The sequence below is a fragment of the Zosterops lateralis genome (assembly GCF_965231275.1).
Source record: "Zosterops lateralis genome assembly, chromosome: Z".
Lineage (NCBI taxonomy): Eukaryota > Metazoa > Chordata > Aves > Passeriformes > Zosteropidae > Zosterops > Zosterops lateralis.
The window spans coordinates 78,187,170-78,201,580 of NC_139800.1; the positions used below are offsets into that span (position 1 = coordinate 78,187,170).

Sequence of the window (14,411 nt, forward strand, 5' to 3'; positions counted from 1 at the left end):
AAATTCAGATAGGCTGGTAGGTTAATCACTTTTTTTTTCATGTCCTTACACTTGTTTTATCTTGGCCTTTTACACTCCAACAGAAGTAATTTAAGCATTGAACATACCTTGTGTTTCAACGGTGTCTTGTTTTTTCGATGTTGCCTTTGTATTAATTTCACAGCTGACATGATAGAAGGTGAAAAGCAAATGATGCTTTTGATGGAGGTGAATTGGAAGCTCAATTTTAATCTAAAATGATATCATGATAGATCAGACTGTATTTGTAGTTGTGGAGTAATATTTTAGTTCTATTTCATTTCACAAATGTTATGTTGTATGCAGTTACACAAGACACATTCTTACCCATCTTAAATAACTCCCTAACATTTTCATCACATTTGCAACATTACTTATTAATGGGGGTGTGTGATTGGAGTGCACAAAGCGTGACAGTAAAGACAGCAGAAAACAAACTGACATTAAAAATTGACAAAGGCTCTGGCTTTGCTCAGCCCTTCTGCTGAGGCAAAGGGCTGGTGATTATCTTTACCCATATTTCACCCAGCCCTGGAAAAAGAGGTATCCTGAAAAGCCCCTTGGCATTGTAGCATCCTGGAAAATCTGCTGTTCCCCAGACTTTGCTTTTACCTCATCATAGAACTCCGGACTCTGGTTGTGATGCAGCACAGCAGCATATGCATTTGTCGTCAGCAGAGGGCCCCCGGGTTTGCCATATATGCACTGGAAACACAAATGAAGAGCTGAATCCAGGGTCCTGCCACCCTCAATTAGATGGCCAAATTAAACCAGCAATCATGGAAACTCAGTGCCTTTCTCAGCCTGGCTGGGACAGAACACCCAGCAGTGGCCAAATGGCAGCCCTGTGAACAGTTAACCCACCTTTAATGGCCTGGCATCAGCTTCATCTGAATCCCTGAACTCAACACAGACAGCAATATTCCTCGCCTGAAATGGGAGAGAACAGAAGGATGAGCAGCAGCATCACCCCAGCCCACATCAAGCCTGGCTACAGGTCACTGCCCAGGTCACTGCCCAGGTCACTCACCTTTGCAAACACCTTCTGGTTCTCATACTTCAAGTGCAAGGGGTAGACATAGAGGTGGTTTTTGTAGACTGTATAAGGGTAACAGTATTTTGCAGCTTCTGGGACAAGCTCCTCCACCTCAACTGCAACGTCCTCACTGTCCTTCTCAAAAGGTTTTATAGGGATATAAGAAGCTGTGAAGCAATCTGGAAGAGAATAAGAACAGAAAAAATTAGGTCCACGGGAAAAGCCTTTTGGACAGGAGATCAGTTCACATAACGTGTGATGAAAAAGCCCATGGAATGACACTGAACACATCACAAGTCCTTTCTTTGCTTCAGTTTCTTTAAATGCAAGGTAATGAATCAGAAACACTGACAATGTTTGTAAAGCCCTACAAGGTTATGGATCAAAAATGTCATATGAGATTGGTGCAAAAGCAGGCAGCTGGCTTCCTTTGGATTTGGGATGTGATGGCTAAACCGTAAAGCAGAACTATCCCTCAGGTAAATCTCTGCTCTTGGACCACATCTCCTCCACATTATGCATCAGAAGAGACTTACAAGTCAGTGATTGTGCTGAATTACTCATTTCTCATTGCAGCCCTGGGATACTCTTGTTAATGAAACAGAAAATCCCCCCTAGAAGCACTAACTCCTGAGGCCCAGGCCATCAGCACTCTTGTTAAGATCCCAGATCCTTACTTGTGAAGTCTAGTGGGATGTCTTTGATGATGATATTTAACTGGGCTGGAATGACCTGCAGTTTTGTCTTCTCTGGCCTGTGTTAGGGAGAAAGAAACAAGAATGTGAACCTTGAAAGCTCAGGTGCTGAGCATATCATCAGCATTTTTCTGCTACCCTCTAAGTATTTTAGAATTTGTCATCTCATGCTTACACTTAGCTGTTTAGAAATGTATGTCAAAATGTCTGCCCAGCCCCTGTATCAGTCTCTCACACTTACTTCTTATACTCAGCTAAAAGCTTCAGCATATCTTCGTTTGAGAGTTTGCCACTGTCTTGCTTGTACAGGGGTGAGAATTTTGCATCAGCATCAAGAGTGCCCTGAGAGTCCTTGAAAACTGGTCTGCAAAAAATAAGAGGTGTATTTTCTAAATGTTGGTAAATATACAGGCACTGAGTTCTTTGACACATCTGAAAGGCAGCTCATCAGACAAGAGGTTCACTGGCCTGTGATTGCTCCAAATACCACAGACTTGACCACTCTCCCACCCTGACTGGTGCTTAGACCCTACCCAGGCTGCAATTGTCACATGAAATCACATGGGATTACCCATTCCCCTCTCTCCAGCCAGGTCAGAAGGACACACACAGCCCATTTCCAAGCCTGATCCACAAACACCCTTACATTTCCTCCCACTAACAATAAGTGGTAAAGCGTCTTCCCACTTGCATATGGGGTCAGAGCACAGAAATCCTCCCAGGAAAGGAGTGCACAATAAAAACCAGTTTGGGGACACCCATCAGCTTCTCCTGAAGCCAGAGCAGGAGACTGGATTCTGCCCTGGATGAATATCAGCATCTCTCCCCTTGAAAATAATGGGTGTCTGTGTATAATAAGAACATTAAAGCATCTGCAGTCCCCTTCTGCGCAAGCACTTTCCTCTGAGACCCACAGGGCAAATGTTCCAGGGATGCAGAGCAAGACAGCTCCCCCACCAGCCCACTCAGCTCCTTGGTGTCCAAAGGCAGCTCTTCACCCAGCAGGAACAAACCTGAAGCCAGTCAAAGTCAGTGCCCAACCAGAGCCCACCATTAGGTTGAGGATCCACTTGGAAGAGGGCTGAGTTCTGGCCCCCAGGATCCAGCTGCATCCCAAAACCACCATCTCAAAGATCGCCAGCCAACATCACAGCAACATCCAGTTCAAGAATACACATTGCAAGCAATATACCCCCAGACTCCAGCCCACTGTGACAGCTTTCTGTGTTCCTATGTCATTGTCAGTCCTTTTGTCAGCACCAAAATGCAATTTAGCACTAGGAGGCAGCAGATGATCTTGCCTTCCTCTGACTGAGATTTAATAGAGTTAGCACTGACATACTTACCAGTCCCAGTTACAGAACAGCAAGGGAATGGGATCACTACCTCCAGCCATTCCCAAGAACGTTAATTAAAGCAGAGTTTAAGGTAGAAAACAAACCCTGTCTGATTGCCACTGCCAGGCTGGGAAGTCCTCTGCTCTCATCCAGTTCTTAGCAATGGCTGGTGCCAGGAGGGAATTTCTGCAGTGATTCCCTTGGTATCATGGGACAGCGTATTTTGTCCCCCAGGAATGTTCTGCCCTGATAGCAGTAGCTACAGGTCAGTAGGAAGGTTACTGCCTTCCCAGCCCTATCACTGTTTACTTTTCAATATTTTGTTTCTAATTCTAGATAGAGCATCTCGGGCCAATCCCAATTCTTTCTTGGGACTCGGAGCCAAACTCTGCCCTCAGCTGCAATCTCACTGACTTCAGTCACTTGGCCTTTTGCCCAACCATGTCCCAGGTCCCTCTCAGCAGCAGCAGCAGCAGCTCCCACTGTGGGCAGAGCCCAGCCTGAGGTCCCAGCCCAGCCCCAGCACTGACCTGGCCGCCCATCCGAAGGGCATCCGGTACTGCCCCAGACGGCTGCACACCTGCTTGGCCACCTTATGGACCTTCTGGGCAGTCTGCAAAACAGGAGAGAGGCAGGTCGGCCTGTGCCAGGACCTTGAGGCTGTCCCAGAACAGCAGTGAAGAACACTGCAGTATCCAGGGAGGAGCATCTCCCCATCTGCTCCCCAGACACCAGCACAGTTGACAGACACTCCTGTCTGTCACTTCCCACCCCCTACAGCTGTTACTTTGCAAAGCAATAGAAAACGTTCTGGGCAGTCATGTTAAACCTCCTCGGGACTGAACTGTCAAGGTATCAGTGCTCTGTCTGCCAAAGGGTATTAGTTTGTCTTCCCAAACTGGCTGCAACTGGCTCATCCTATACAGCCTTACAAAGTGTGCCAAGGGAATGCCATTATTACCGGGTATTCTGTCATTGACTTTTCAGGAACTACTCTTGACTGGCTGCAACAAGGCAGCACCAGCTCCACCTGGATGCAGAGACTGATGCTGGTGGCAGCAGCAGGGCCTCTCCCTTGGATGTCAGGAAAAATTTCTCTGCTCAGAGGGTTTTCAAGCACTGGAATAGGCTGCCCAGAGAAGTGGTAGAAGTATTTAAAACACATGTGGATGTAGCGCTTAGGGACATGGTTCAGTGGTGGGGTTGAGAGTGCTGGGTTAATGGTTGGACTAAATTATGTTGTAGGGTTCTTCCAAGACCAAGGATTCCATGATTCTATGCAGACACTTAATTCTGGAGATGAAGTGTCCCACCTTTTCCTGACAGCCCAGGTTTTGGCTTGCTGAAGTGTAATGGGAAAAGGTCTGGCCCCAAATGCTTGGCTCTTTCTAAAAGTCCTGGGAAGGAATCAAGTCTCCCAGGACAGCCCAACCAGAGCCAGCCTGGGAACAATGCAAACAGAATGGACAAAGACTGTATTTGCCAGAAAGAAACCGAAGAGCCGTAGAACAACCCATGTTTCATCCTGCTCTACCCCCTGCAGCAGCAGACAGCATCACTCAGCTGATACTCCCATGGCCCCAGCCCCATGTACCTTCCCAGGGTCCGAGTTTTTCATGTAGGGCTCCACACAGTGGGCAATGCTGCCCTGCAGCACCTTCTCCACACGGGCCACCAGGAAGATCTCAGTGTGCGGGTTGGTCACAGAGAACACCCCCTGCAACAGAGAGGCAGCAGCTGTCACACAGCAGGACCCCAATTTGCACCATGGGGTCTGGCCCTGATCATTCCACTGCCCCTTTCCAGGGGCCATAGGATGGGCATGGCCAAGTCTTGGAAAACTCTCCTTGGAGCTTTGCCTGTCACTGCCAGTGAGCCCCGACCAAAACTCAAGGGAAATGCTGGCTTCTGGTCACCACACAGGGGATAACAACACACTTCAAAGTCACTGAAAAGCCTCAGCAGAATGAGGAGAAAGTGAGCTATTCACCTGTTTTATGTAGAGCAGGCAGGACTCAGGGACCCCAGGCACAAGGCTCTGGCCAGGGCAGTGTCCCTGGGTGCCCTCGGCTCTGGGCTCGGAGTTGTCCAGCAGCATCTCCCGGACAGATGGAGGGTTCAAGTCCACGTGGAAATCAGCTGAAATCTTGCAGTTACTCTTCAAGTCGAATAATGCCAAGCTTAGGAAAAAGGGCTCAACCTGGAAATTTTATTGAACATGTGTGTCATAAAAAATGCACAGGCTCAAGGGTATCAACATGCATTGCTTTCCCAGATAAGGAAACTGGGAACCTTCTGCTTCTGTTTGTTTGTTCCTTTAGTTTGGTACACCAGCATTTAACAGAACTGTGACACACAATCCATGTTTATTTGCTCTATAAATGTACAGATCCATTTTTTTCTTGCACCTTCTTGCATTTTGATGTAGTCAGTTTGAACAAAGTTATATGAAATATAAAGAATGAAATCACCATATGGGTTTTTTTATATAAGTGGTAAACTATGAAGTCAGGAAAAAAAGATGAACTCAATCTATTGGAGCTGTTTATCATTTTGCAATGAGAAATCAGCTTAAGAGTGTTTATGATGACCTGCTAAAGATCACTATATTTATTTTCCAAAGTCTATCAGCTCTGGATGGCTTGACTGTGACACTCAAAATGTTCCTCAGATGCTATCCCAGGAGGAAAGCTGGCTCTCCCAGCCAGGAGAGCTCAAATACAAGGCTGACACTGCTGAGGAAATGCATATGCAAAATCTGCCAACTGCTTTGTAGCCACTGACCTTGACAGCACCAGGCAAGTGGCAATAATTCATATATTTCTGATTCAAACATCCTAGTAGGCGTGCATCCATGGAAAGATAAAAATGCAGACCTGAAGAAAAAACTGTAGCATGCCCAAGACATTCCAGCATGACTTGGAGGCATTACATCAATGCTGAAAATGTACTGATTAGGTCTCACTCTGGACCTGATTAAGGATGGATAACAAGAATCTTTGCTGTTAGCAATGCATCCATCTGCTGGGAGTTACTGAGCCTGGTGTTGTGTATCAGAGCTGCCAATATGAAACCATCACAAAAAAGCCTTTGTGATTCTACCAGGCATCAGACAGGGCAGCATCAGTAGAAATGGGGCAGTGCTGGTGCCCCTGCCTCCCCTGCTGCTCTGCACCTCTGCAGAAAGGGCTGACTCCAGCCAGAACAAGCACAGGATATGACAGCACGGATTTGTTTTGGGAGGAAAGACTGGAGGAGACTGGTCTGTTCAGCCCAGCAGAACAAAGGCTGAGGTGAGATGTAATAGCTGTCTACAGACATCAGAGGGTTAGAAAATACAAGAGTTTTTAGGCTAAGGCAAACCTTTGGCACAATAACAAATGCATATAATAAAGTGTCTGTGAATAGAGTTAGGCTGGGAGTCAGAAGAAGGTTCCAGAAGACGGAAATCCCTTGCCATTAGGGGAAATGAAATAAAACACAGCCATGAGTGGTTTGGAGATGGAGCTTAATCATCTACCAACAGGACTTTCACAGGGATGGAGAATTTGGCAGACACACATTCTCCATTCCCTGTGCCCCTGAACCACAGGTTTCCCAGCAGTCTCAGTTTCTGGCAGGCTGAGGCATGTCAGCACAGACCCTGTCCCTAAACATGTTTTTGGAACACCAAAATACCAAGGCAAACAAATCCTGCAATGACTCTGGCCCAGCCTGTCTGGGTCCCATTGCTGCTTATGGCAAAATGGGATCATTTTATCCTCCCCTAGGTTAATTTGCCAAGGTATTTTCTTGCTGGTGAGAGGCAAAAAGACAAAGCAGGACATGCTGGAGCTTCCCTTACATTGGTGGGTCCTTCTTCTGCCCTGTCACTCAGCTGAGCAAGGAGGTTGAGGGAGAAGTCCTGGCAGCAAACCACGAATCTTCTGCTGCACTTTTCTTCAAAAGGCTTCACATCTGGCTCAATCCCTGAGAAATCGAGTCTCTAGACAGCAAACAAACAAATCTGGTCTCATTAAAAAAGAAAACAACCCCCTGAGTAATGTTAAGGGATCACATTATTGCCAATACTAACATTATCAAAATTTTAAAGTAGTCCAAAAGATACAAGGCATTCACAAATGAGTGCAATTTGATGATGTTACACAGAGGTATTCAATACATGAATTCTTGGGTATGCATCAATTTTTAGCAACCTGTTTTGTAGAGCACAGCAAACTAAACCTCAAAATTATTTCAGTTCCTTCCTGCTTTCTTGTAACCCAGGGGATCCTCCCAAACACCACTCAGAGCTTGGGGAAGAAAGAGGAACATAAGACAAGACAACTTGACAACCAGAAAAGTATCTTCCACCAAGAAGGCATGACTAGGTTAGAGATGACCCCTGTGCCTGAAACAGAGGGAAGGCACACATGGGATTGTGAGCAACATTTCAACATGGAAGGCATGTCCAGCAGCACAGCAGTAACTGGCATGACTAGAAACAGCAAAGAGTGTCTGGCTGGGAAATCCGAACAGGCTTGATTATATCATCACCTCCTCCCTAGCCCAGAACACCCACGCCTGGTCTGTGCCTCCACTCCCACCCTCCTCAAAGAGCAGGCACACTTGCAACCAAAGACCCTCAGCCTCTGACACATCCATTGTGCTGGACACTGGGGACAGAGCTACCAAACACCCCTAAATACCAGCAGGTATTTTTCTTTCCCTTGGTTTCTTTTCATGAGGAAAGCACCTGGCAGATACACGTTCCTGCTGCCAGCCTTCTTAGCACCAGGCACACAAGTGTGCATGTACCAGCACCGACTGAAGCAGGCTGTGAATGCCTGGTGTTACAGCAGATCCAACTCACACACACCAGAATGAAGTGCTCTGGATATATATAAAGAGAGCAGTGAATTCAGCCTAACCATTTGGTTAGATAAAATAAGTTATCTTAGATGCTCCACTATGAGTGGAGCAATATGAAGCATTCTTATGAGTAATATTTCCATTTTTATTATCTGACTAGAATAATAGAAAGCTTCTCAGAACTTCTCCTAAAAAGAAAAAAGGAAACTAAAAAGGCTCCTGGATGCTTATCTTCCTTCTGTTAAAGACTAAAGAATTGCCAAGAGAAAAGCTCATTTTGTACAACCAAGCCTTTTAAAGACTAATTGTATTTCCTTGTTAAACCAGCATGTTCTATTTTACAGGTGTGAACACGCCAAACCAGAAGGAGAACCAGAAACAATGACGTACCCTGGAACAGTTCTCTAAAACTCTGTTAACAATTGCTCATTCCCCTGAAATCTCACACCTGGACCCTGGCAGAGAATTCAAGTTCAAAGCCAAGAAGAAAACAGGCCAATAGACAATGACCCTCTACTCCAGTGCAGCAGACCAGCACAGAATGTTTTCTTTTCAATTTCTCTATCCCTATATTTGAAAACTCCCTGAAGACTGAGACTCTCCCTGCAAACCCTGGTCATGGCCTTTGCCACCACTGCTCCTGTGCCAGCTGTGCTGAGCCCATGCAGCACTGCAGGTATCCATGCAACACCTCTTCCACTGCTTCTTCTTGCAAGCATGAGAACTTCTCAGAGCCCCAGAGAAAATCTGGTTTGAAATCCAGCAATATTAATATGCATCACACAAATGCCAGCAAAGCTGGAGGGAGGCCACATGTGGGGCTGCTGCAACTCTTCCCTGTATCTGAGCTATATCACCTGAGCACTTACATTTCATTCTGCTCTTACTGATAGGATTATGGGCTGTACTTCGTTTTGCACTGGAAAACATGCTGCTTCTGCAGGCAAATGCTGTGGCCACGTAAGGGGACAAGGGAGGCACGACACAGTGAGCAAAACCTCACACTGGCAAATGTGGGACTGTTTACCTGGACTTCGGGGTCGAAAGAAAAGATGTTTTGTCTTCCATCATTTCTGCTCAGTTTGTTTAGTTGATCTGTTTCTCTTCCATACTAGGACAAAGGAAAGCATTGATGTTAGTGCCTGGCCACACTCCTTACTGGGCAAAGACTCCTTACTGGGAAAGAACTGAGTCAAAACAAAATAAATATTTTTCAGATTGCCTTTGTGTTACATGAGCTGGTGCAAAGCACTGACACGGTGCAAGGACAGTCCAGAGATGTGGCTGTGCTGAAGGAAAAAGCAGGCAGAAGCAGGCAACCACACTTGGAACTGAGAAACAGCCTCAAACCATGGGGCTCCATCCATGAGACAGACAGGTGGGGTAACAGAGACCCTGCCAGGACTTGGTGCCTGCCGAGCTCCCCCAGAGCTGGAGACACAAAAAGCAGAAAACCCCTCTCATAGATAAGCTGGACAGAAGCAGCTGTGGGTGGGGAGAGTGATCCTGCAAACACAGGATACCTTCATCAGCTCTGGATGCATGCTTCTCTCCAGGCTCTCCAGGATGTTCTCTGACTTTCCCTGCGTGCTTGATTCATCATCTGCAAGGACACAAGAAACAGATGTTCAAAACAACTGCAGGAGCACCACTTTGCCAGAAAGCATCCTGCAGTATTTGCTAACAATAGCACAGAAATAGTCTATGGAGACTTTTCCATTCCTTGGGAGTAAGATTTTTCCATGCATTACCACTATCAAAGTGTACTATTACAGTCTGCTAGGTCTGTCCAAAGCAGAACTTCAGCACAGAGCCAATTTTCCAGGAGCCTTGAAACTTTGCCATGGATTTCCCATCCAGAAGAAGGGTCACATTTCCCTCTACTTTTATTCCTCAGACCATCATCTGTGTTATACTAAGTCCTTTTGCATGATACTGTGTGTCAGCCACAATGCTTGCTTTAAATACAGAACAGTACACACTTCTCCAGGCACACTGCTTGTATCCTGCTGGAGAAGGGAGAAGGGAGGTGTTTGTTTACAAACTGACCTTGCACAGATTCCACAGCATCCTTCTTCTCTTGCACCAAACTCTCAGTATTGCTCTGAATGATCTTCCTCAGAGTCACCAACCATTCCTCCATCTCCTGCTCAGTTTCAGCTGCAAGATAGTGGCTGTACTTGTCTATTGTCTTCAGCTCAAACGCATAGCGGCGCATCTTGGGACACTGAGAAAACAAACAGGAGATTTATATTTCACTCTCCTCAATAACCCAGCACAGTACCTGCCACACAACTCCCCTCTGGGAAGGCATTCTGAGCTGAAATACCACAAAATACATGGCAGGCACCCTCCCTGACACAGCAATCCAGCTGCAATCACAGAGGTCTTCTGAGAAGTGCACAGGTCCATGGCCAGCTACTCTAAGTGAAGGAAAGCCAGACTAAAGCACAGACACTGCACCAAGGATCAGGAACAGGCTCCTTCTGATGCCATCAGTCTTTTAATATTTACCCAGCGAAGCCAGGAACCGGATTTGTCTGACATAGTAAGTAATGCTGCACTCCAAGACACTTAGAGGCATCTATCTTAAAAAAGCAAGTGGTAAAATGCAGCTTTTTGGAGCTGTGCTGGCCTTTAAACAGAATTTTCCAACCAGAGGCTAAAGAAAATCTGATGCAATTTGGGAATTACACCCCATACATCACTGAGGTGCGTACATTACTGCTTTTACTGTGTTCAGAAAGATAAATGGAGACTCACATCTCTGACTCATCCATGCTGAAGAAAACCACTGGGGTAATTTAAGCCGCCCTGCACCACACTCAGAGCCTGAAGCTTCTGCAGAAATAGCAAGGGCAGAAGGCAGAGCAGCAATCCACTGCTGCACTTCACTCTAGCACAACTAAACAAACCCAGGATTTAGACCTGTACAAATACCTGCTTCTAAAACCTTACAAGCCCTGAGCATGTCCTAAATTCCAAAGGACTGCATGCTTGCATGGATTTATCAAGATATAGCTCAAGAAACAAGAAGCTGATGCAAGCAGTAATTAGAGGAGGAAGGTGCCCCAGATAAAGTAATAGCATTTACTTACTGGCCTGTTGATCAGTTTAGCTGACCAGCTTTGGGTTAGTTTGCAATTCCATGCCTTCAGACCTTGAGAGAGCAGGTCTGACTTGGAGCCAGCAATCCATAAGTCCATGCAGAGCCACACAGAAAGGACACCTACCTGAACCACATCATTGCAAGCATCCAAGAAAATGCAGCCTTTGGATTCTTTTGAAATCTTCTCATCTTTGTAGGAATTCAGAATATAAGAGCCATCTGTGAGCTGTGACAAGTAAAAATACCTCCTCTTGAACACCTGTAAAAACACAAATTCTTGCTCAGGCAAGTATTCACTCTGCTGTACATCACAAGTCATGGCCGTGGTTTCCATATCTGCCCTCCCTGCTATTGAGAAAATACTGTAACATGAAACACTGCTGACCCTGGAGTGTTGCAGATTCATCCATTTGAATATGGTTTGCTTTTATAAAGAGAGATTTCCATCATCTTCTTTAATTTTAATGCCCTTGCAGTTATTATGAGTTTGCCCATCTAAAGCAATGCCCCAGGGCTTCCAGCTCATCTCTCAGCTGGCTCCAGCCTCATTTATCTTCACAAAGTAATGCTACACAGTAAATTCAGATCAGCACATTACTTGAAGATCCATCCCACCCTAGAGCAGGTATTTCCAGAGCTTTTTTCATGTAGACTTCAGTTAGAATTACAAAGCAATTTTTGGAAGACTTAGGAACAGACATGTGGAAATTCCTAGCACCCAGATGCAAGCCAAGGGACAATGCAATCCATCCAACTGCTTGGGTTTTTTGTGGCTTTGGGTTTGGGTTTTTTATACAAACCTATTTTCATGAACTGGCTTTGGCTTCGTTTTCAAGTCTTACATCAAAAAACAGTAACTTTGGGATAAATGTTCCTGTGTTTGTACTGCTGATTTTTGTGAAGAAAAAAAAAAACTCTCCAGTATCTCTGAACATCTTTCTCCATGTTTGTCAGCCAAAAGCTACTGGACTATAACTCAGGAGAACATTTTGGCAGCAATTGTGGCATCACCATATGCTGTAAGGAGCAGGGTGCATTTCACAGTGGCTGGGTATCTGTGTTAGGAGAATTGTGAAGGCCAAGCAGCACTGCAAAGTATTTCCACTGTTCTGTCCACCTGGAAGATCTGCGAATAAACACAGCATTTTTCATCCCACATGGGAGATTATAAGTGGTTTCCTGCTTCCATCATTACTGACACTAGCACATGTTCAGTAAACCCACTCTCTTGCAGAGAACAGGGAGGAGCATCATGCCCTGAACCAAAACTCATCCCTTTTGAGAGGTAACCTCTGACTTCATTTGAATGGCTAATGAGCTGTAGAGATGCTCCACAGATTGTTGAGCCTTAAGTTTTATAAGATTAACCAAACCTTTAGTTCAACAGAGCATAAAGATACATGGAAAGCTAAGGATGTGAAGCATTAATCCAGCCTAAACACTGATTTAGCACTTCACTGAAGCAATCTCAGGAATTTTGGCAGTGGATGCTACAGAAACCCATGACAGATCTCTCTCTAGATATTAGAGGGTTGATATCCCTTGTGGTTATGGGATTTCATGCTAAACAGTTTGCATTTGCTGAACTCTGTTCAAAGGTAAATGCAGAATCAAACAGCAAAGACTATTCCTGTGATCTTCCCCCTGTGCAAGCACTCCTGTCAGAAATCATTGTCAGATGATGATCATTTTAAATTTATACTATAAATCTCTGAGCAGAGGGAACATCCCCTCTGATCAGCCTACAGGTGCTGCTGGTGAGATTGCAGAGGGATGCTAGAGAACTGGGGAAGTGCATTTGGGCACAGAAGGGCAGGAGGACAATTCTGATACTGTGGTCATAGTGCAAGCCAGCAACACTCTGCAAACCAGACAGGGAGAGCTGAGCCAAACCAGGGCAGCTCTCTGCAAAGGAAAGGTTGCTCTGAAATTAAGGGTGGCATCTGTAGCCTAATGGGAGTTTGCTTGTGGTCCAGCTTTCCACAGAGCACACTCTACACATGCTTAGCAACAATGTGAGGCACCAACAGCTCAGCAAAGAACCAGCACTCAAAGATGGACACATCACAGCAGCCTCTCCAAGAAGTGATAAGGCTGAAGATGGTCAGTCCTCAGCTTTCTCACACATGCCTTAGAGGTGTTTTGTAAGACACAGCTCAGAGAACAGCTACTGATTCCCAGGACTTTGATATCAGAGTTTCACTGGAGACTCTGGATCTTATTAATTGAACTGAAGCCAGTGTAGTTCAGATAACGTCTCTGAAAGGCAGGTCTGAGGAGCAGGGCCCTGAGACCAACACCGCCAGACTAGAACAGACCCAACTGACTACTTTGAGCATGAAGGACACCACCTCCAGAAGTTCCAGGGGAAAAAAGCTGCTTTAAGCTTGCTTGGAAAAGCAGATGATCAGAAAGTACTTTCCTGTCTATCACCTTCAAGCCCATTTTAAAACTCAAAATTAGTCCTATGAACAGTGCTGTTCTACTTCTCCTGAAAGCATAACTCATTGAATTCAAGCCTTGGAACAGTTAGGATTTTTGACATTATTTTAATATATCCTTACAAAGCAGCCTTGCTGCAGCCATGCCCCAGCTGTACCATTGAGCACAACTCCCTAACAATCTCTCTGTGCTGTAACAGGGCAGCTGCATGGTGGGACAGCAGACAGGCTCATTGCCACAGCAAAAACCTGTGGTGGAACTACTGAAAACGTCTGCACAATCTAAGCAATGTCACGCTGGATTATGAAGAGCAGAGAACAGGAGACAAGGCAGCTGTTGCTTTTGGGTCAGTAATGCTTCAGCTCTGCAGTAATATCACCACTGCTTTAAAAGCAAAGATTTATCATTTTGTTTTAAAGCTGGCCTCTCTACTTGTTTCCAACCAGCAAGGAAACTATCAATTCAGAAAGCTGTCTTTGCAGGGCAGCTGTTTCACTTATCCCAGTTGCCTTCCTCTCCTGGGCCTCAGCTGCTCATCCAGAAAACAATCTTGCTTTACTAGAACATGCTTCACCTTTTTGGTTAGCTTGCCTGTCACAGTCCAACGTACAGCAGTCTCTCATGCTGGGAAGGGGAGGGTTAAAAACTGCTGCCAGACTGGGTTTTCCAGTCCACCATGGGATAGAAGAGGGGCAGATGCCCATCCAAACCCAAACCCAGCCATTGTTCTCCCAGGAGCTTTGGAGATGTGGCCTGAACTTCACCTCATGCCTCGTTCATGAATAACTGGACCAAACTCACCTTCATGGTAACAGTGATGGTGCTGTTGACATTTGCTTTGTGCAGCCAGCCCTGCTTTATCACACCACCCTTCTGGGAGCACAGGGAAGAGGAATCCTGAAGGAACAGCAAAACAATGATAA

The 14,411-nt window shown here is 45.6% G+C and overlaps 1 protein-coding gene across 3 annotated transcripts in view; it reads right to left on the reverse strand.

Annotated features, from left to right (window-relative positions):
• Positions 1 to 14,411, reverse strand: part of DOCK11 (dedicator of cytokinesis 11) — a gene marked incomplete at its 5' end in the record, with an annotated part of 78,118 nt that overhangs the window by 41,430 nt on the left and 22,277 nt on the right. For all 3 annotated transcript variants that reach the window (XM_083883616.1, XM_083883615.1, XM_083883617.1), the window contains 15 exons: positions 108 to 231; positions 631 to 723; positions 883 to 948; positions 1,049 to 1,233; positions 1,732 to 1,808; positions 1,991 to 2,113; positions 3,617 to 3,699; positions 4,681 to 4,803; positions 5,077 to 5,286; positions 6,931 to 7,071; positions 8,965 to 9,048; positions 9,461 to 9,540; positions 9,987 to 10,164; positions 11,171 to 11,305; positions 14,290 to 14,385. In XM_083883616.1, coding sequence (XP_083739742.1) covers positions 108 to 231; positions 631 to 723; positions 883 to 948; positions 1,049 to 1,233; positions 1,732 to 1,808; positions 1,991 to 2,113; positions 3,617 to 3,699; positions 4,681 to 4,803; positions 5,077 to 5,286; positions 6,931 to 7,071; positions 8,965 to 9,048; positions 9,461 to 9,540; positions 9,987 to 10,164; positions 11,171 to 11,305; positions 14,290 to 14,385 — 1,798 coding nt within the window. The remainder of the gene's footprint in view (positions 1 to 107; positions 232 to 630; positions 724 to 882; positions 949 to 1,048; positions 1,234 to 1,731; positions 1,809 to 1,990; positions 2,114 to 3,616; positions 3,700 to 4,680; positions 4,804 to 5,076; positions 5,287 to 6,930; positions 7,072 to 8,964; positions 9,049 to 9,460; positions 9,541 to 9,986; positions 10,165 to 11,170; positions 11,306 to 14,289; positions 14,386 to 14,411) is intronic.